This window comes from Pelobates fuscus, chromosome 6, assembly GCF_036172605.1.
Source record: "Pelobates fuscus isolate aPelFus1 chromosome 6, aPelFus1.pri, whole genome shotgun sequence".
NCBI classification, from domain to species: Eukaryota; Metazoa; Chordata; class Amphibia; order Anura; family Pelobatidae; genus Pelobates; species Pelobates fuscus.
Genome location: NC_086322.1, coordinates 165,825,340 through 165,848,247, shown reverse-complemented (window position 1 = coordinate 165,848,247; position 22,908 = coordinate 165,825,340). Strand labels below are relative to the sequence as shown.

The 22,908-nt window shown below is 38.7% G+C and overlaps 1 protein-coding gene across 2 annotated transcripts in view; it reads right to left on the bottom strand.

Annotated features, from left to right (window-relative positions):
• Positions 1–766: 766 nt before the first annotated feature.
• The window catches only part of ZNF330 (zinc finger protein 330), a 39,912-nt gene continuing 17,770 nt past the window's right edge, over positions 767–22,908 (bottom strand). For both annotated transcript variants that reach the window (XM_063458459.1, XM_063458460.1), the window contains exons 5-10: positions 18,873–18,952; positions 10,708–10,834; positions 6,815–6,919; positions 6,561–6,607; positions 5,410–5,527; positions 767–2,906 (exon numbers count right to left, since the gene is read on the bottom strand). In XM_063458459.1, the coding sequence (XP_063314529.1) occupies positions 2,632–2,906; positions 5,410–5,527; positions 6,561–6,607; positions 6,815–6,919; positions 10,708–10,834; positions 18,873–18,952 (752 nt within the window). In that variant the 3' untranslated portion in view covers positions 767–2,631. The remainder of the gene's footprint in view (positions 2,907–5,409; positions 5,528–6,560; positions 6,608–6,814; positions 6,920–10,707; positions 10,835–18,872; positions 18,953–22,908) is intronic.

Here is a 22,908-nt window from a genome sequence, read left to right as displayed (position 1 = left end):
ACCAATCTGTTTAGATTGTCTTTATCAAAATAATGTCCCTCATCTGCAGAGACTGTGGAGTATTCAGAGAAGTCAGATGATGAGAATTCAGAATCGGTTATTTCACAGTGCTTTCTCTCTACTTTTAGGTAAAGATTTTAAAGCCAGCTTAGGATGTAAAGCTGTCTGTGCTGATTAAATTGCAGTTTTCCTTATATACAAAAAGTCAGCTGCAAACGGTTTTGGAACCAAAAAAAAAAAAAAAAACGTCACACTTTACATTTTTTATATATATTTTTTTTCACGGGTTTAACCCCTTAAGGACCAAACTTCTGGAATATAAGGGAATCATGACATGTCACACATGTCATGTGTCCTTAAGGGGTTAAGACACTGGAATTCATGAAAAATTTTAATAAATTTAAAAAATAAATATATCAATGATCTTAATTGTTGATGCATGAGAATTGCTGTAGTCCACATTTAGGGCATTGTGGAATTTTAATTCTTTTTATGTTCCAAAGCTCCAACAAAATAGTGCAGAGAGTGTGGCTTTTTGTAAAGTTGAATATTTCCAAACTTTTCAAAATTAATGTAAACATGGTGTGTGTGTGTGGTTCTGTTTAGAAATAATAAAATGTAATTTAATTTACTGAAAACCTTCAATAGTTCACTGGTTGGTTAATACTGGGCTGTATGGTTTTGAGAATTAGCAACGTTAGACTAATAAACAAGCAGTTTCTGACAACAGTAGAATAAAAAAAAAAGAAAGAAAAAACAAGAGAAATTATTCTAGTTCAAGATTACTATAATTTTATTGATGCAATTCAAATACAATCTAGAAGTCTCATGTATGCTTTTCTCTACAATGAATCAATTATCATCATGATGACCAAGAAATTGAAATCATATCTGACTTTACTTTGACAGGTTCTTAAAACAATGCCTCATAACACATACAGTAAAATACAAAAAAAAAAAACACTTTGCAGAATAGTCTAAATTCAACAACACCATCTACTTGAGTAATTAATAAAATAGATTATACAAATAAACGTGGATAAGGAAGCAGTTCAATACAGCATTGCTTTCTCAATGGTGTTTTATAATCACAATAAAGGTCCAAGCTTTGATGGTAACCCAGTACCAGTTTGCTTGATAGATATGGATATTGGTTAAATAATAGAGGTAAATTGTTTGAAAAACATATCTCTAGTGAACCTCAGATGATTTCCTAAAATTTACCTAATTTCCTTTGCCGAGGTTAAATTCTCCCACAGCCCGATCCACCGTGGCTGAAATCACTACCTCTCTAGATGAATTTCAGGGAGGACGGAAGACGTGCCGCCATTGGCTGTCTGGTGTCAGCATGTTCTGCATGCTGTTGTCAAACACCAATTTTGCGCACAATTTACATAAGCCAGCACACACTTTTGTTCTGGGCTAGCTAATCATGCTGCCAGAGTTCATAGCGAAATACTGCACATATAGACTCTCTAGATACCATGACTACGTCAAGGCACTGAAATGGTCATGGTGCTTGGAATAACCCTTTAAGTGTGAATAGTAAAAGAAAACATTTTTTTAAAAATGAACAACCCAAAAAAATATTTAAAATCAAACACCTGTAAAGATCTTGTACACTGCATATGAAGGCTACACATCAGGTAAGTGGTATGCAGATACACTGCAAATATCCAAAGTGCCCATAGGCAAAAGAAAACAGACATTACAAAAGAAATCTAGGTTTACTGAGAAATGTAAACAGCAGATCGATCCCTCCAATATTTACTATCACAGTCACTTAAACACTCTTTACTTATAGCCCTGTATATACACGGATTGGTATAAATATTTGTAAAAAAAAAAAAAGTCTCCCTCCTTTTCCTCAAGGAAATGGTAGATATATTGATCTCTGCAAAACAACTTACATAAACTAAAAGAAAAACTGAGCACCAGTTACAAATGAAAGATTTACCTACATTATCAACAAATCAATCTGCTCTTTTCAAGGTGAGTGAGGATACCTACTTGCAATAAAATTGTATAATGCACTACTGGTTTCAGAGATGGGCCTTTCTGTCACTTTGCAGATTTTGTTTTTAAATTAAGCCCTTTGTGTCTGCTTGGTTGCCTTGTTTTTGATTTTTCAAAAATCACCTGTTTGTTTTTTAAGGTATGCATGAAATAAAGTAAGGACTACTTTTTCTTATCTTTGGCAAGTGTTTAGCAATGGGCAAAGTTTAATCAAAGTTCTATTTCAGTTGCAAATTTAATTTACCCACAATCCGTCAAAAGAATCCCACATAAGGGCAAACTGTAGACATCATGGACAGAGGAGAACAAAATGGTGGCGTATGTATACTTCGATAGGGCACAAGGAAGACAAGATAATAACTATATTCCCTACCATGTCACTTACCTTTACATTTATCAAGATTCATGGAAAATAAAATTAAAAGAAAAAAACAAAAATAATGACACAGTTACTTTAAGATGTAATGGGGAACTTGCATTACTTTACAAACATGTGTTATAGTACTGCAATCCAAAATATTTTTCGAAGAGGCATACTGTTTTAAAACCAGTCAGTGAAAGTAGTTTGGGAGATTACTTCCCTTTGACCAAACTGCATGTATTTACATTGCATCTTCATGAGTCCTGGGACTCCTCATAGTGGGCATAGCCACTGGCGTATGTATTGCCTAAATTCAAGTGACTAAATGGCTCAGAGGCCTCTGTGTCAGAGTCCTTTTCCCCATCATCATCATCACCACATTCTTCATCATCTCCATCCTCATCTTCTTCTTCCTCATCATATTCATAATTATTACCACCAGATGCAAGATTTTTCCAGTAGTCTTCATATCCAGAAGCACCATCTTCATCGTCTGCACCCGACTGCCTGCCAAATTTCAGGGAGCGTGCTACAAAAAAAAAAAAAAAAATAGAGGATTGGCTTTCATGCAACAGAAAATCTACGATCCAACATTTAAGTATATATTATCAGATAAGACATTGCCTGAATGTATAATGTGAGCCACATCCAATCTAATTATATATGCATGTGATAATAAATAAGTTAAGACTTGATTAATTAGAATTTCAATGTTTACTTATGTATAACTAGTAAGGATACTTTTATACTTGGGTCAATTTATTCCAACATTTTAGGTTGTTCATTGAAGTGAGAATTGGTGAGAATTCAGATTGAATTTCAAAATGTAGACCAAAATTACTGAACTGGAAGCATACCTGACTCCGAGAATGTGTCCAAATCAGCTACTGTGGGCTTAAATTTGAAATTCACTTTAAATTCCTGTCACTTTTCACTTTAGTGAATAAACCCTGACAGTGTTACACACATTTTGGACCTGTACTGAAGACTGAAAACGCTTTGCTTTGAGTATCTATTCATTTGAAAAATCAATTTTAATACTGATGGTAACAAGTGGTTATAGAAGAGTGTGAGACAGACAGACACATGTTATGTTACCCTTTACCACAGCATAGCACTAATGGATAAACAATTATGCACAGACACTACAGTTTTAACATTTTAAATGGCAAATGGAAGAAAAAACTACATGACTGAATACATTGCTTTTTTCTACAAGCATTTTACAAAAAGGGCTAGTTGTACATATCTTTTCAATAAAGATGAAAAGAAAGACAATATGGAGTGTGTTCTCTGTGAATATTGCAATTGTGTTAAAATATGGATTTTAATTAACTTTTAATTGTTTTTACTTAAAATAATTATCAAATTACCGTATATACTCGAGTATAAGCCGAGTTTTTCAGCACATTTTTTGTGCTGAAAAACCCCAACTCGGCTTATACTCGAGTCAGAGTCTGTATTATGGCAATTTGCATTGCCATAATACAGACTGGGGCTGTGGGGGCTGTTAGAGAGTTTACTTACCTCTCCTGCAGCTCCTGTTAGCTCTCTCCTCCTCCGCGCCGTCCGTTCAGCACCTCGGTCAGCTCCCAGTGTAAATCTCGCGAGAGCCGCGACTTACAGTGTGAGCTGACAGAAGAGCTGAACGGACGGCGCGGAGGAGGAGAGAGCTGACAGGAGCTGCAAGAGAGGTAAGTAAACTCTCTGACAGCCCCCCTCTCCCCCCCACTGAACTGCCAATCCCACTGGACCACCAGGGAGTAAGAGCCCCCCTCCCTGGCCAGCTAGCAAGCAGGGAGGGGGGGACAGAAAAAAAAATATAACAATATTTAATAATATTTTCATATTCATTTTCATATTCACAAGAAGGGAGGAGGGGGAGAAAAAAGGAGGAGGGGGTGAATATAGTTAGTTTAGTAGTAGAGGAAAAAAATAAAAAACGAAATACATGAGTATAGGTTCAATCACAGATTTTTGGTCAGAAATCCAAGTTGCCTAATTATCTGAATTCTGCAAATATTTATGGGAACGATTTAAGTTTCATGAGTCCAGGAGCAGCAAGGCAATATTTGTAAACCTGATCCAAAAAGTGCTATTATGCACGAACTGAGGTACTTGCTGGAGAGCGATATCCAGCCATACATATAGCATTTCAAATCATCATGTTTATCATAATAATTGAAAGTAACTTTTATGTCACCTCAAATCCATTTGGAACACTAGCAGAATATCATAATAAAGAATACACCACTGTCTCAAACAGAGCTTCCAGCTCAAGTCAAGTTATTCTAAAATGATTTGACTATATATAATGGGAGTGCCATGGCACTCCTGGAACCACAGCCGGTACAATGCCCCGTAGTGGTTATGGTGCTTAGAGTATTAGTTTAAGAACAATAAAATAACTTGTTTATGTGGCATCACAATATTTTTTGAGCATTACTGTGGTCAACACAGTCTATTGACTTGTGATTTGTTCCCCATGTGGCTCCTGCCACAATTTTTATTATTTATTTTTGAATCCAAAAATATTTTTGGGGCCGAAAAAAAATATAATAATTAAATTAAATATAATAATAAGAAATAATAATATAAAAAAATTAAAATAATAAATATAAAAAAATTGCCCACCCCCCACCAAGGCTCTGCAACACACACACACACACACTGCACTCATACGCACACGCTGCATTCATACACACACACTGCATTCATTATACACACACTGTAAATAAATATTCAATTAATATATTTTTTTTAGGATCTAATTTTATTTAGAAATTTACCAGTAGCTGCTGCATTTCCCACCCTAGTCTTATACTCGAGTCAATAAGTTTTCCCAGTTTTTGGGGGTAAAATTAGGGGCCTCGACTTATATTCGGGTCGGCTTATACTCGAGTATATACGGTATGTTTGTTTGCACAAGCTAGCTAGCTAGCTAGCTGATTTCAGTTAGTTTACTGAATGCTTACTAATCAGGAATGTTGCAGAAGAAACTTTAAACATAGAATCAAAATGAGGTCTCTTACTTGACATGCTTAAGTTCTTTGTCTCCTGTGTCTCATGGCCACATTTAGGGCATGGTGGGGGCTTTCCCTTCTCAGCCTTGAAAACTTTACTTCGAGCATGATCATCACAGAAACAAGCCTGTTTTGAAGAAACAAAATGAAAATATGAAACATTTTAAAACTTAGTGAAAACTGTCATAGTGAAATGTAATGATGTGTCTCGTCTTAAAACAAAATCAGTGTTTTTGAGATTATACTTCATAGAAAAAATGTTTAAGGTACAAACAGATAGGATTACTTTGTAAAAGTGTGGGGGGGGGAGGGAACCCACCACTCTGCACAACCATAATTCGGTACTCAGACGAGGCGGGGGGGGGGGGGGGGGGGATCATCTTCCTCTCTATAAATATACTGGTTTGCCATTTGTGATGTTGGAAACCATATACTAAATTATAACTTAGGGGCTGAAATTTCATCAAATTTTCTTTAAAACTACACAAGTAGATATAAGTATGCTATAATTAAAGGGAAACTATATGCACCTAAAGAATTGTAGCTCAATGAAGCAGGTTGGGTATATAGACCATGCCCTTGCAGGCTCGCTGCTCAATTTTCTGATATTCTGCCATTTAGAAGTTAAATCACTTTTGTTTCTGTTTATGCAGTCTTAGCCACACCCTCCCTGGCTGTGACTCACACAGTCTACACGAAAAATTATTTCACTTTCAGTCAGATGTTAACTTGCTTTAGAAGTTTTTATATCCTCTGTAAATTGAACTTTAATCACACACAAGCGACTTCTGCAGGGTCTAGATGACTTAACAGAGCAGTAGATAAGAAATTCTAAATTAAACAGAATGTGTAATTAAGGAAGTTTAAACATCTTTAGATCTATAGATCTTCCTTTACAGGAAGGGTTTAGTAAGGCTGTGCAAGTTACATGGAGGTAGTTGTGACTGGAGCTATAGAAACAGTGATTTAACTCCTAATTGGCAGAAAATTGGCAAAATTGCTCCATTAGTCCAAAGTTGTTTTGGTGCCTACAGTATACCTTTAAATATCATCATTTGTGGAATGCACTTTGAATAGAATCCATGTATGTGCTATACCCACAGATTCTAAATCAAATGTTACTTTTAAATCGGTAGATAGGGTTGTTTGTAGAGCGCTACCTTGCAGCGGAGGCATGAATGTTGTCCTAATCGATTGCAGGAGGCACCTGTGACAGAAATAAAACAAGTAGATTTTTACTTGGAAGAAAAAGAAAAAAAAGCACAACAACTTTCAGGGAACTATAGAATGTACACAGCATTCATTTAAGGCATGTTTTGCTATATATGTTAACCTATAGAAACGTGTCATGGCAAAGACAAAGATTTACACCTTCCAATCTGTACATGTGAAAGGAATGCAGATAAAAACTTACACTTAAAGGTTTCTGCTTCCAAAACCTGGCAACTGGCCTGGTGTTCAAACTGGTCATCTTCACAAAGAAAGTTGTAACAGAATGAGCAGCTAAATAATCTGCCACCTGAAGGTAAAGAATGCAATGATGGACAACATTTAGAGGCAATGTTAATAGGAAATGGTGCAATAAAATCACAGCAAACTGTAGTAAAGAACCAAAGGAATACAGTGAAAAAAACTCAAATTTAAAAGGAAAAGGAAATTTCAGAAATGATTTAAAATAAGATAAGATACATTATTTTTAAATATCTTATAACAATTTCACTTTAGGTTGTAAGCTGTATGGACCAGGAATTTGCGATGTCTGCATACCAATAATACCCGAGATAGACAGACAAACAGATAGATACAGAGACTCTGATAACTGTATTAACACCAAGGGTCTCTCACATCACTATCAGTCATGTTTAATGTCGCTGTAAATTAAAATACCCAAAGTTAAGTCTTTCTTAATATCTTTTTTTTTTACCAGAAACATAATCAGCACTGCTGCATTTATCTAATTATACTTTAGGAACCATTAGGAGTTTCTCTGTGACAAATCTTACATGCCTGTCAAACATGGTTATGTACAAGTTACACATGAACATTAAAAAAAAATGCATCTTTCATTTTAACAAGCGCCACTCATTATTGTGGATTGTAAGAAAGGTTTGTTAATATTCCACTGAGAGACTGAAGAACTTCACACCAAACATTGACGTTTTCCATGTGAAGGACAAGATTTTTTTTTTTAAAGGAAACACTTTGTATTTAAAAGTATTTAAATATTGCTCTAAATATTTTCTATTCAATATGTCTTTCATTTCATTTGCCATGGTAAAGTAAAAATGTCACAGTGTAAGTTCAAAAGTACACCCCAGGGTATATTTAGTGCTCACATAATGAGAGCAAAAACAAGATAAACAATACTCAAGATCTGCAACTTATAAATTTACATTTTCTTAAACAAGATGGCGGCACAGGTCTTTGGGCCAACAGTGGTTGCTCATTTTTATGGCAATTCCAATGAAATCCCTTCAGCAGCACATATAATCATGCCCAGTGTTTGTCATTCATTTAAAAATATATAACAAAGCACAAACTGAGAACGGATGTGTGGCAGTAGGAATCAATGTGAGAGTCAGGTTATAATGTTAGCATAAGTGGACTTTGCAAGATGAGTTTTGCACATCTGATCTGTTAGATGAATTCTTGCAACGTGATGTTTGCAGTTCACATTAGAAAAATCAAAGCAGAAGCCTGAGGTGGTCATCAATTTTCTTGATTAAACTGGCTTTTTTCCACATAAAGAAGAAAACAAAAAGCAACGTCTTGAACTTAGCAGCAAGTACTAGCTATGCCTTGGGCAGAGACAAAAAACAATTCTGCTGTATTTGGCCAGTCAACACACAGCTGTCAAATATGCAAACAACAAGATTGAACCAAAGTTATTTTACTTCATTTTCTTATATCACGTATGAGCAAAATACATAAATAGTGTATACATATATTTTTTAAAGTCTCTTTAGACCTTGGTCCCCCAACCACTTTTTTTTCCCCCTCAAGCTTTTTAATGGAACAATAAAACGAAGCAGTTAAGGCATTATTGGTAGACTATTTTCTTTTGCATAAAATCAAAGTTTTAATCCATGCACTTTGCAACATAAAATCGTACCCACAGCTTAACTACTCTTTCCTGACAATAATCCCCAGATATAAAAAAAATAATACACATACCAATATTCTAAATAAGCTAGCTTGTAATCAGGGGCGGCTCTCTTAGGGCAGACTTACATGTTGGGTCCTCGGTCCATGACCGAGGACACGATATCAGGAGGGGGCTCAGCGGCTTGCCCTTTATGTCGCCGGGTGCGAGGCCCCTCTGTCCAGAGAGACAGCCTTCAGTATGCAGCTCTGCCGGGTGGGAGCCTCACACTGAAATGGCTTGCGAACCCCATCCAATCTCTGACTTCTGGAGATCACAAGACTCCTATCACGTGGTCTGCAGCTCACACCCGGCAGAGCTACAGACCGGATAGGAAGCCCACTGGACCACCAGGGAAAGAAAAGGTATTTATTTTATTACCCCTCCCTCCCTGACACTACCCCTGGTCACCCTCTACCTCCCTGACACTGACACCTGTCACCCCCTAACTCTACCCCATGTCACCCCCTCCCTGACACTGCCCCCTGTCACCCCCTCCCTCAACCACCTCTCACCCTCTCACTCTACCACCTCTCACCCTCTCACTCTACCACCTGTCACCCCTTCTTCCCTTACTCTGCCGACCTGTGCCTTCCTTTTCACACACTGTTACCCCCTTCCACACTGTCGGCCTCCTCCACACACTGTCAGCCTCCTCCACTCACACTGTCACGTCATTTCACACTTTGTCATCCCCTCCACTCACACACACAAAGTCACCCCATCACTATTCCCCACACAATCTTGCCATATCTACAGTGCTCACAATGCAGCGGTATAGGGAGCTGCGACAATGCAAGCTTCTGAAGATGAATACAGAGATTACATCTCTGTATCCAAAGCTGCAAGCTCGCCCTTCAATATTGGTACAGCTCCTTATGCACACACAACGCAACCCCTATTTTTTATGTTTTTCTTCCACTAATGGTGTTAGTGGCGGGGCCTGATGTTTGAGTTTCGCCTAAGGCCTTGCAAAGTCTAGAGCCGCCTCTACTTGCAATCTAACCTAACCATTGTACTGGTAACAATTACCAGCAAATGTATAGATTACATTATAATTTACAGAAGACTGCTTTTTCATTCCAAAGCATGGTTGCCAGAAGTGAAGAGAAATTACAATTAACCTATGTCAACTTAGATGTTTATTCACTAAAGAGTGAACTGTTGAAAAGTGACAACTGGATTGCAAAACTCTGCTTAAAGGGACACTGTAGGCACCCGGACCACTTCAGTTCATTGAAGTGGTCTGGGTGCATATTCCCAGGTCCCTTAACCATACAACGGTAATTATTGCAGTTTTTAATAAACGTCAATAATTACCTTAGTGGGTTAACTCCCCATCTCGTGGCTGGAGCGGAGGCAGACCTGAACCAGCGCCCAAGGGGTTGGGGCATTGACATAGGGATATAATAGGAACATATAAGAAGACCCAATATATAAAGGTATCAATACAAACCATAGGGGTAAACAGCACAATTAACCAAGGCCAGGAGGCTTATCACCTTTTTTAAGTAAAATTTCCCTTCAATACTGTCAAACATGTATTCCTGACCCTCTAGTATTAAAATCACCATCTAGGCCCCCCTCCCCCTCCTCCCCAGCACCACCTTGCCACCCTAAATATAGTAAAACCTTACTTTTATTCAAGTCTGCAGCTGTTGTCCCTGCCCCTGATCTGTTTGGTTGGCTCACATCATTAGAAGTGATTCTCAGAGCCAATCACAATGCTTTCCCATAGGATTGGTTGAGATTGTCAAGGAGGAAGATCAGGGGCAGAGCCAGCACAAGTCAAACACAGCCCTGGCCAATCAGCATCTCCTCATAGAGATGCATTGAATCAATGCATCTCTATGAGGGAAGTGCAGTGTCTCCGTGCAGAGACACACTGTGCAGCACTGACCCAGCAAACACCTCTAGCAGCCATCTGAGGAGTGGCCAGTGGTGGTATCCCTAGGCTCTAATATAAACACTGTATTTTCTGAGAATAAACTGTGTTTTCTGCAAAAAAGCCTGAAGGGAATGATTCTACTCGCCATAACAAATAGAATAAGCTGTAGCCCTTTAATTTAAACATTCCATTTAAAAAATTTCAGGTAGAAAATGGTCTTTCACATACTAAAGCAACATTATGAGCTATACCATGACAGTGCAGTTTAATAACACACCATGATCCCAGACTGTCCGTTCACATTCAACGCATTCGGCACAATTGAGAGGACATGTGCAGGCATGAACGCTAAGACACTTCTTGCCGTGGCACACCCAGGCTTCACAGAAGTCACATATTGCACCCTGAAAAACACAGAAAACATTACCTATCTGGACATCAATTTACATAATAAAAGCAAGCATTTACACAGTTCCACCAGTCTCTATAAGATTAAAAAAATCTACATACATACACATAGCTATTATATATATATATATATATATATATATGAAATTTGTGTATGAATATTTACGTATATATACACACGCCTTCACAAAACTGTTTTAAAACAGACATTAGAATTGGCAAGTAAGGCTGCACTGTAATGGACATTGCAACAAAAATTGCAACATTTTCAGGATTATCTATTTACACTCAGATTTGTAAGGTTGCAGTTCATAAACTGATACACTAAACTGAGGGCACCCTCTTCTGGTCAAATAAAAAATAACTACTGCTCATGATGAGGATCTGTATGATTATTTTTTTTTTTTTTTTTTTTTTTTTTTTAATAATGAACATTTAATTAAGGTGCAATATGCAGTAAAGAAAAATAAAAAAACTAGAATCTGCTACATGAATTGAATGCTGATCACTACCATCTGTGAGTCATGGTCACGAACCTAGCACTAAAAAATAAAAACAGAGCTAGATTGCAAAAACATCACAGATCCATCTTCTATGAAGGACATGTTTGCAGGCTACATGAGAAAAGAAGCTGGGAACTGGAGATTTGGCTTAATATGTTTTTGATGGGAGCACTGGCATTACTCACCCTGGCATCTCACTGCTCTCAAGTTAGCTTGTGAGGCCTCCAGGTGGAATAGCCTTCTGTCATGCAATGTTATACCACTTTGTTTTTACTTAAAGGGACACTATAGTCACCAATCTTTAACTTCACGCTTTTTGCTGTAAACACTGTCTTTTCAGAGAAAATGCAGTGTTTACATTACAGCCTAGTGATAACTTCACTGGCCACTCCTCAGATGGCTGTTAGAGATCCTTCCTGGGTCATGGCTGCCTAAAATGCATCCAAACATTCAGTATCTCCTCCCTCTGCATGCAGACACTGAACTTTCCTCATAGAGATTCATTGATTCAATTCCTGTCTATGAGGAGATGCTGATTGGCCATGGCTGTGTTTGAATCATGCTGGCTCTGCCCCTGATCCCAGGGGGGTCTCAGTTTGTGGGTGTGAGAAAATGTCTGTGTGTGTGTGTATCTCTATTAGTGTGTGTCTGTGTCCGTTTAGGTACTTGCTCCCTCCAATCGCACGAGAAAAGTGTTTTTACTCACCTTTTGTTCCCATACCGTGCCTGTTTTACCATGGCTGGTCCTGCCTCCATGGTTGAAATAATCAGTATTTATGATCTCAGCTAAGGGAGGATATTGCGCATGCGTAGCAAAACAATGTGCCAATCAGCATCTCCTCATAGGGATGCATTAAAAAAAAAAAAATCAGTGTTTACATTGAAAGGTCTGCAGGTACAGGCTATCGACACCAGAACAACTACATTAAGTTGTAGTGGTTCTGGTGTCTATAGTGTCCCTTAAGAATTGCATTTTTCTCTTTGGAAAGTAAACTTAAAATTAGTTAGTTTTTTTTTTTTTTTTTTTTTTAACAGGCTTCTAATTCTTTTAGCTTGCTCCTAGATTCTAAGCAAATTTATTAAACCCTGGCAATGACCAAGTTACCAGCTATTTAATGGTTGTTTTGGCTGAACTCTGCATTAGTCTTGGCTTCTACTAATGGCAAGAAAACGATAATGGCTCTTAATAGGTGTAAACCTCTAAAAGTAATGGTCTTCAAAGTTGAAATACCTAGAATATGAGGATTAGGGAGTTTAAAAGGAGAGGTTATACATTCCACCATGTTTGCGTTTTATTTGGGGGTTTTCTGTTTGATGCCCTTTGCAATGCTTTCATAAAGCTGAAAGGAACATATTGTTCACAGATAGGATACAAATACAGGGTTATTCAATAAACTGAATTATCCATGTCAGCTTTGCTTTTAGTTCAGTTAACCTGAATTCTCACTTTAGTAAATAAACCTGATAATGGTATCAGTTTAGTCTAGTCATCCAAGTAGTGATCCTCTATTCACAGTAATAAAGTGTAACTAGATGCTTAAGTGTAGTTATAAAGCAAAGAGGCCCCCCATTACTCTCTCCTTTATTTCAAAATTAGAACTAAAGTGATCTGCAAAAGGAGCTGCGGCTCTAAGCCTATCCCTGCTTTATGGCATTTACATGGGGAAATATTTCCCTATCAGTACAGTATTACCCATGCTATACCTAAAACATGCTGCCTCACAACATTCTAAGAGTGAGTAGGTGCTGTGAAGGAGATCATTGAAGCTGTGTTTGTTGTTTTTATCTCATGCCGAGTGAATTTCATATATACCAAACACCTGATGGACAGGACTGTATGGAATATTCACATAACTCACGTTGAAAACAATGAAACAACTAAAATTGGGGAGAACTAACCACATAAGCTGCAAATTCTTAGTATATGCAGCATACAAAATATACCATGATGATTATATATATATATAGATATATATATATATATATATATATATATATATATATATATATATATAGAGAGAGAGAGAGAGAGAGAGAGAGAGAGAGAGAGAGAGATATTATTAATTTTTATGTCTCATCTAAATTAATTATATTTTCATAGCTACCTAAAGGTGACCTTACAAACTTTGTTTGCATTTTGAGAGAAATGTGTTACCAGCGTCTCATTTCCAATGCATTTACTTGAAATGCTATAGCATGTCCACAAATGAACAGCTGGACATCAATATAGCACTAAGCTTCTACTACATTACCATCTCATTACCGCAGTCCTGCAACTGCCAATGAATTATAGAATAGTACTAATCTTTTCCGCAGTGCAGCTTCCACCCTGCTGTGCGCCCATATACCCTCAAAACAGAAAAAGTATAAAAAGGATTACAGAAGAACTACTGCAGTAAAAACAACTGTTACTACCTGTGTAGTCTTCGTGGATATAACAGAAAATGTTAGGCAAAGCTTTCATTCCAGCAGCTTTGCTGTTACTTTGAATTAGTCATTTGCAAGCAGGTTTTAGTTCTACAGCTGATAAATTAAAACTTGCTTCAGAGAATAGGCCACCCAGGTGGCTTATGTAAACTTTTGTAAATAGGGATGTGGTGGAATAATGGGTTATTGCCACAGTTTGATAAAAAAAATATATATATTTATGGGTAAGAGTACCCTTACTGAATGATTAAAAGGGACACTACAGACAACAAGACCACTTCCTCTCAATGAAGAGCAGTGTTTTCATTGCAGGGTTTAACTAGCGCATCTAATGAAAATAGAGAAAAACTATTTCAATAAGATGGTCTCAGAAAGACCATCTAATTGGCCAGCATGGCGTTGAGTCCTATGGGAAAGCAATGGATTGGTTGAGAGGATTGATTTAAATGATCTCAGCCAAGGAGGTGGAGACAGGCGCTGCAAGGAAGCAATGGTAAGTAAACTACCTTTTTTTACTCCCTGGGGACAGTCACCCAAACTTCAACAAGGCCCTATAGCATTAGTATAGTGTTCCTTTAATCAATTATGTTAAATTAATTAAAGGAACACTATCTTCCTTTAGTCATAGTGATAGTGTTCCTTTAATCAGTTCTGTTTTTGAAAGGTTACTGATGGATCATGAGTACCGTATATACTCGAGTATAAGCCGACCCGAATATAAGCCGAGGCCCCTAATTTTACCCCAAAAAACTGGGAAAACGTATTGACTCGAGTATAAGACTAGGGTGGGAAATGCAGCAGCTGCTGGTAAATTTCTAAATAAAATTAGATCCTTAAAAAATTATATTAATTGAATATTTATTTACAGTGTGTGTATATAATGAATGCAGTGTGTGTATGAGAATACAGTGTGTGTATGAGAATGCAGTGTGTGTGTGTGTGTGTATGAGAATGCAGTGTGTGTGTATGAGAATGCAGTGTGTGTATGAGTGCAGTGTGTATATGAATGCAGTGTGTGTATATGAAAATGCTGTGTATGAGTGCAGTGTGTGTGTGTATGAGTGCAGTGTGTGTGTATGAGTGCAGTGTGTGTGTATGAGTGCAGTGTGTGTGTATGAATGCTGTGTGTATGAGTGCAGTGTGTATGAATGCAGTGTGTGTATGAATGCAGTGCGTGTATGAATGCAGTGCGTGTATGAATGCAGTGCGTGTATGAATGCAGTGCGTGTATGAATGCAGTGCGTGTGTGTATGAATGCAGTGTGTGTATGAATGCAGTGCGTGTATGAATGCAGTGCGTGTGTGTATGAATGCAGTGTGTGTGTATGAATGCAGTGTGTGTGCATGAATGCAGTGTGTGTGTGTGCATGAATGCAGTGTGTGCATGAATGCAGTGTGTGTGTGCATGAATGCAGTGTGTGTGCATGAATGCAGTGTGTGTGTGCATGAATGCAGTGTGTGTGTGCATGAATGCAGTGTGTGTGTGCATGAATGCAGTGTGTGTGTGCATGAATGCAGTGTGTGTGTGCGTGAGTGCAGTGTGTGTGTATGAATGCAGTGTGTGTGTATGAATGCAGTGTGTGTGTATGAATGCAGTGTGTGTATGTGTGTGTGTGTAATGCAGAGTGTGATGCAGAGCCTTGGTGGGGGGTGGGCATTTTTATTTTTTAATTATTATTTTAATATTTTTTTTGTTTCATTACATTTTTTTATTATTATTATTTTTGTATTTTATTATTATTTTTTATTTTATTATTATTTTTCTTTTATTATTTTTATTTTTTTATTATTATTAATATATATATATATACACACATTTTTTCGGCCCCCCTCCCTGCTTGCTAGCTGGCCAGGGAGGGGGGCTCTCCTTCCCTGGTGGTCCAGTGGATGGGCACTGTGTAGGAGGGGGCTGTGGGGGCTGCAGAGAGATGTTACTTACCTTTCCTGCAGCTCCTGTCAGCTCTCTCCTCCTCTGCCGGTCCGTTCAGCACCTCGGTCAGCTCCCAGTGTAAATCTCTCGCGAGATTTACACTGTGAGCTGACAGAAGAGCTGAACGGACCGGCAGAGGAGGAGAGAGCTGACAGGAGCTGCAGGAAAGGTAAGTAACATCTCTCTGCAGCCCCCACAGCCCCCTGTCTGTATTATGGCAATGCAAATTGCCATAATACAGACAATTGACTCGAGTATAAGCCGAGTTGGGGTTTTTCAGCACAAAAAATGTGCTGAAAAACTCGGCTTATACTCGAGTATATACGGTAAGTTTTTTATAGAATTTGTAATCTCCAAGTATATTATAAGCCTCCCGTAAATAATCATAATTCATAAAGACTATCCCTCCACCATTATCCACATTTTTTTATTACAATTGCTGGTGTGTTCATTAAAGGGACACTATAGTCACCCAGACCACTTCAGCTCGATGAAGTGGTCTGGGTGCAATGTCCCTCAGGTTTTAAACCTTCACGTGTAAACATAGCAGTTTCAGAGAAAGTCAGGAGACTTCAAGCTTCGGGCTGGTTCAGTACTAGTCATCTCCAATTGCTATGTATTCTACATAAACATTGTAGGTATAAAAGAATAGAAGAAAGAGATTGAAAAACAAATAAAAACAACATCTCAACAGGATTAGTACGTTTTCTCGCAGACAGTTCTCCATTTCCAGACCCGAGTGCGTTCAGGTGTTAGTGGCTTGTGAGTTGCCATTCCTCAGGACAAAAGGGGTGATGTGGGTTGGGTCCCAGTTTTCCGTGATGGTGTCCGGTTGCGGTCCCCTGTTCTGCCCTGCCAGTCCCAGTGCCTACAGGAGGGCTGGTGCCCCTTTGATGGACGTAATTGTGTGATTAGTTCCATTGTGGGGTACTATCAGTGTCCCCGGAGCTCCCCAGCGATAGGTGATGGCTGCGTTTCTCAGTTGTGAGGTGACAGCCCCCATTGACTTACGCCAGAGTAGCGTGCTTTTGGTGAGGTCTTGAAAAAAGGCCAAAGAGGCGTTTTGTTTCTCAGGGCTGTCATGATTTGGGTTTTGTCTTGGAAGGTTAGACATCTGAGGATGACGTCTCTTGCAACTCCAGACGATAGTTTGGCAGAGCTATTGATGCGATGTACTCCGTCTATAACCACCTTTTTGGCAGTAGCGTGGTGTAATATGGTTGTCAGTAACCTGCGGAGATAGTGTGGGAGCTCCTCGGCCGTAACAGCAGCAGGGATTCTGCGTATTTTTAAGTTGTTTCGGCACGGTTTGTCTTCCAGGGCCGCGAGTTGTAGGGAGAAGTGTGAGTGATGTGCTTAAAGCTGGTGCACTGTCTCTTTAATGGTTTTGATGTCTGTTCTGGCATCAAGTATATCCTCCTCGGCAACCCGCACCCGGTCAGTGATAGCTTGTATGTCAGTTCTCAACAGCGTTAGGTCCGCTGCCCATAATTTATGTATGTCTGCAAGCAGGATTTTCAGGTCATTTTTGGTAGTGGGAGCCGACCCGTCAGAGATCTCAAGTGATTGTAGGAGACTTGCCTGTGTGAGTAGCATGGGTTCTTTCTCACCCTGCGCCTGGGTGTGCACCCTCTGATCCTCTGCAGGGAGCGTTCTAGGATGTGAAGGCTGCCTCAGCATGTCTCCTATGTCCCTGCTGTCTGCCGTGGGGTTCGGTTTTTGGGATCGGCGTTCCATTACGGGCATGGAGTCTTGGGGAGTCTGTGATACGTGAGGCAGAGTGTCTGGCGGGCTCTGTGTGGAGTTACCGCATAGGAGAGCCTCCAGGCCCGGGATCGTCCGCGTGTGGTAGGCCGCAGACCTGCGCCGCGGCTTAGAGTGCTTCGCCGTGTGAAAGAACGGCATCTATCGGTGCGGCTCCGATCAGGCATGTCAGCTGGAGGGTTTAGAATGTCGGATGGGTCTTTGTTGGAGAGATATTTGATGGGTTTGATTTGATTTCGGAGGAGCTTTCAGGAATGGCTTCTGCTCTGTTCGGTTGGCAAGCCCCGCCCCCCCTATGTTTTATGTAAATATACATACATGTATTCCAATTTTTCGGCATTTTGAATGCTAAAAGCCCTTGTTAAAATGAACTTCCATACAAATGTATTAAAACCTTTTAATAATTTTAAGTGTTCTTGAGGGAGCAAATTGGAGTCACTTGTTTAGCCACGGAATATGGTGAGTGGTTTAATTGAGATCAGACTGACTAAAAATTAATTTCAAATGAAACAGGGAACTTTGCTCTTTTGTACCTCCATCCACCTTTGTTTAGTAGCTTTCTCTTGAGGATGATTTCCCAACTGGAGATTCATTGTTTGTATCGAGTTGATCTGTTGTCAGTATTTTGTTTTTGGTTAATATTATTAAATTTGGATTAGTATTCTTTCCCTGTCCGAATCTGGCAGGCATATTAGGTAGAGTTCTTTTTCTGAATTCTGTCCAAAACTGAGGACTCTGTTTTTTATCATTAGTCCTTGGTTTTCATCATATTGCCTCTTAAGATTACTACTGCTAATAGTCTGTCTCCTAAGTTGGGGGTTACATCCTTTTGAAGCATTATAAAATATATGCTTGGCTTCTGACTTAAGTTTTGCTATAACTACTTTGATCTCTAAAATAATTTAAATTTGTTATTATTTATAAAGCGTCAACAGATTCTTTAGTGCTTTACAATATTATGACAGGGGGGATTTAACTATAAATAGGACAATTACAAGAACACTTACAGGAACGATAGGTTTAAGAAGACCCTGCTCAAACGAGCTTGCAGTCTATAGGAGCTGGGGTATAAAACACAATGGGACAGAAGTTTTGTTGTTTAAATTGCGCATGTTTGAGTGTAACAGTTCCATCTAATTTAGTATCACATCAGTATTGGGCAGATATTATATATACTTGTAATTTTTTTTTTCTATTTGTTTAGTGAATCTTATAGTATGAACCATAATTGAAAAATTCATTCAAATTACCGTACTTGCTTTTATTACTGACATATTACCAAAGGCTAAAGAAAAACTTTACTATTTAAACTACTGTTTACATAAACACAATAAGAATACACTGAACAAATGTTAAATATAAATTTGACTGGTACAAAATGCTTCTAATGCACAAATGAGGGTTTACTTACCACCATGGCCATACCAGTGCTGTACACATTGGGATGTCTAATGACACAATCAGAGGACTTCATCATACATTTAGTTTTCCCTGTAAAAGTAAATAGGACACAGTATTATTAAATGAACACTGTGGGAGGATGCATATTGTAAATGCTCGCCCCGCTGCTAGCCGGGTTATTTCGAATAAAAAGCTCCCCATTTGTTGTTACAAAAACCCTTCCATTAATCCGTTACTTATCTGCAATCCAGCCCTGACACAGCCTTATCTGAGCAGTCTGGTCCACCTCTGCTTGATGACCATTCTGTACAAACAAATGCTTCTCATTAAGGAACACTAAAGACTTCAAGTGCATGCGTTGCAATTGCTGCAATATACCTATCAAATACTTCCATCACTGAAGAAGCACCCACAAGTGGCTATCAAGAAGGAAGCCACTAGATGTGTGTGTATCCTCACAATGAAAACACTCCTATAGCTCCATAAAGAAAGGGCTACTACACCAACACCATTGCATTGAGATAATGTAGTCTGTATCCAGACTGAACAGTGGGTATTAGAAACGTAGTCTGTATCCAGACTGAACAGTGGGTATTAGTAACGTAGTCTGTATCCAGACTGAACAGTGGGTATTAGAAACTTAAGCAACAAAACTATCCATCAATGCAATAACTGTGTGTGTGATTCAAACATCTAGCAACAAAATGGTTTTTTTGCACGCAAAAAAAAAAAAAAAAAAAAAAATACATTTCAAATCTTAAAACTGCAAATGTAAAATAATCTGCCTTAAAACGGACACTCAAAAAAATTAATGAATTAAAATTTTAGCAATTGTCAGGACCGGTAACAGCCAGAGGGTGTAACAAGGTTATTTTTTATTATTTTATTTTTTAAAGCATTTATAAATATTATTCTATTTAAATCAGCACTTTCTGTAAAATGAAAAAGAGAGGACATACTCTTTACATATAAAAAGTGTTTTAGAGACATGGAGTGTCCCTTTAAGCAAATATTGGGATTTAATAACAGCATATGGTCATAATGTGTTAAAAGGTACACCACAAACACCAAAACCACTACACATTTATAGATTGCTTTTTGTGCTTAGATGTTGCCCCTCTATTAGGTGTTTCTCAATGACAATCATCAATCCTGATGGTCTCATTGTAGGCAAATCAGGCTGCAGCAAGGATACAGTCCCAGTGCTGGACTACAGGTACATCTAAAGGGTTTTGTGTTTTTCCTGTAAAAATGTGCAGGCTCTGAATCTTATGAAAACCTAAAGAAACACAATTACATGTGTAAAATAAAGTAAAAACTATTATTGCCATTTATATAGCACCAACAGATTCCGTAGCGCTTTACAATATTATGAGAGGGGGGATTTAACTATAAATAGGACAACTACAAAAAACTTACAGGAACAATAGGTTGAAGAGGACCCTGCTCAAACAAGCTTACATTCTATAGGAGGTGGGGTGTAAAACACACCACAACTATTTTTGTTAACGTTAGGAAGTGACTTTTTTTTCTTGACCATTTTTCTTGTTTTCCAAAAAGTATGTTAAATGGGATACAGAAAAGAAAAAGGGGGAAGGGGTAACGTTGTACTGAAACAGCCAAATGGCAATACATCATTAATAACGTGACATTGTCTCTAACACCTTTTGTTATCTAAACACCGTCTGGAACCGCGGTAGTGGTCCTTCGGCTTGGCTAAACAATTAAATCTTTTCAGCTCATTTGAAACCTGTATGTACCGTCTAAGACTGAATCAGTTAGTTACGGTTCAATGAAAGGTATAACCAATTTACAAAGATTGGTCACGCTTTGCAGTATGAACATTATGGTATAGTGTACATATCTTCCAATGCTTACCTATTGTGTTTGGGGTGTATGCACCTGTTATTGTGCTGGCTTTTTCGCAGAATGTTATTCCTGCTAGCTCCAGGTTAATGAATGCATCTAAGGCGTTGGGGCCTCCAATATGTGTTGCGCGATGTGGGAGGCTGACTCCGCTTATGGCGGTTCCAGAGGATATTTCTCCCTGTATGTCTGCCACAAGGTGGTGCCCTCTCTCTGTGTAGATCCGGTTTGCCATTGGAGTGCTGCACATCTTTCATACTCCACATTCGTGTAGATTAAGTCGATCAAATCCCCTGTAGAGACGCTAGTTTGCTAATCGGTTTTGAGAGGCCCGGTGGCAGAATGTATAACAGATACGTTTCTATAGTTGGAGAGATCTGCGTACCTGTGCTTACTTTTAACATTTCCTCTACCTTTGCCCAATATATTGTTAGCCTTGGGCATGTCCACCAGATGTGTAAGGTGTTACCTGGGATTTCTTGGCATCTCCAGCATTTGTCTGGTGTATGGTACATTCTGGCTATTTTGTCTGGTGTCAAGTACCACCTATATAATATTTTCCTTGAGATCTCTAAGTGTGAGGCGCAAGATGACCGGCCTTTAAACACGGCAAAGGCCTTTTTCCATGTCTGGGGTGTTAACTCTTTCCCTATATCATTGTGCCATTTTTTTTTTTTGAAAGGGCCAAACTGGGTCTTGGGGTTCCTCTATAAGTGTGGTGTAGCAGAATGAGAGTATTTTCTTCTGCTTTTGTATGTTTAGGCACGTGTTCAAACTGGATCATTTGTGTGTTATTGCCCTCCCACCCCTGTGGGTTTTCTCAATCCTTAGTGTATGGTGTAGTTGTGTAAATGAGAATTGGGCGGTGTGTGGCCAGTGGTATTGATACCTCAAGTCTTGGAAGCTTCTAATGACACCCTGTTGGCTCACATAGTGTACATGAGTCACTCTATGTTTTGCCCAAAGTCTGAAGTTAAATGTGGGGTTAAGTAGGAATATGGTTTTCAGTGGAGTCGCTGGGGACCATTTGGTAGGCTAACAGACCCTGTGTCTATTTGTATCCCATATAGAAATCAACAGTTTGGTGGCCGGTAGCATTTGGCATGGTCTTAATGCTTTGGGTATCCAGAGAAATTGTAATAAGTGTGCTCCGTCTAAGCCTTGTGATTCCAGGTCCACCCACTGAGGGGTGTAGGCCCGGGAGTGACATGTGAGGATGTTGGCCGTTTGCGTGGCTCTGTAGTATTCCCTCACATTGGGGAATCCCAGCTCCCCTTCTTGTACTTTGCGAGACAGAAGCCTCCAGGGCACTCTCTGTTTTTAGTTTTGACATTTAAACCGCACCAGTGTTGTCTGGATGGACTTAAGAAACTTTAAAGGGACAGGTAATGGTAGCGTGCGAAATAGGTATAGGATTTTAGGTAGTATTACCATTTTGATTGCCGCACATCTACCCACCCACGATATGTATTTCCCTTCCCATGTCTTTAATGTGTTGTCTATCTATGTGTGCAGTTTTTGATAGTTCATCTTAAACAAAAAATTTGGTGATTTCGTCAGTTTGATGCCTAAAAAAGTGAGGTAATCCTGTCGCCAGTCGAAATGACTGTTTTAGTCTCCCTATCTAAGTGCTGCTTCTACGTGTGTGATTGGAGATATTCTGAAGAAAAACTAGAAGTAATCTGAAGTATATAGGAGGACAAAAAAATAAAAAATAAAAAATAGATTTGTTTGATCTAAATTATTCACCTCACATTATTAGTGACCGTGGGTATTTGAGGAAGTGCCTTTTAACCAACCAATGTTAATAAAGTATCTGAATACTGGAGGAGTTTTATACTAATCTTGACACGGAAGATAACATAACTGCTACACTGCTTCCAAAAGCTCTCCTTAAATGTATGCTTTCTTGTAGTGACGTAAAACCATGTAAGATTCGAATTTGATTTTTTTTTTCTGTAGTGTGCATTGTTCCCATTTTAAAGGGATACTAAAGGCATCAAAACAACTGTAGCTTATTAAAGCTGTGTATAGCTCATTCCCCTGCAGTCTCACTGCCATTTAGGCAGTCATTTTTGTTTCGGTTTATACAGTCCTAGCCACACCTCTTCCTGTGACTCACACAACCTGCATGAAAAAAATATTGTCAATCAGATGCTAATTTAACCCCTTAAGGACGG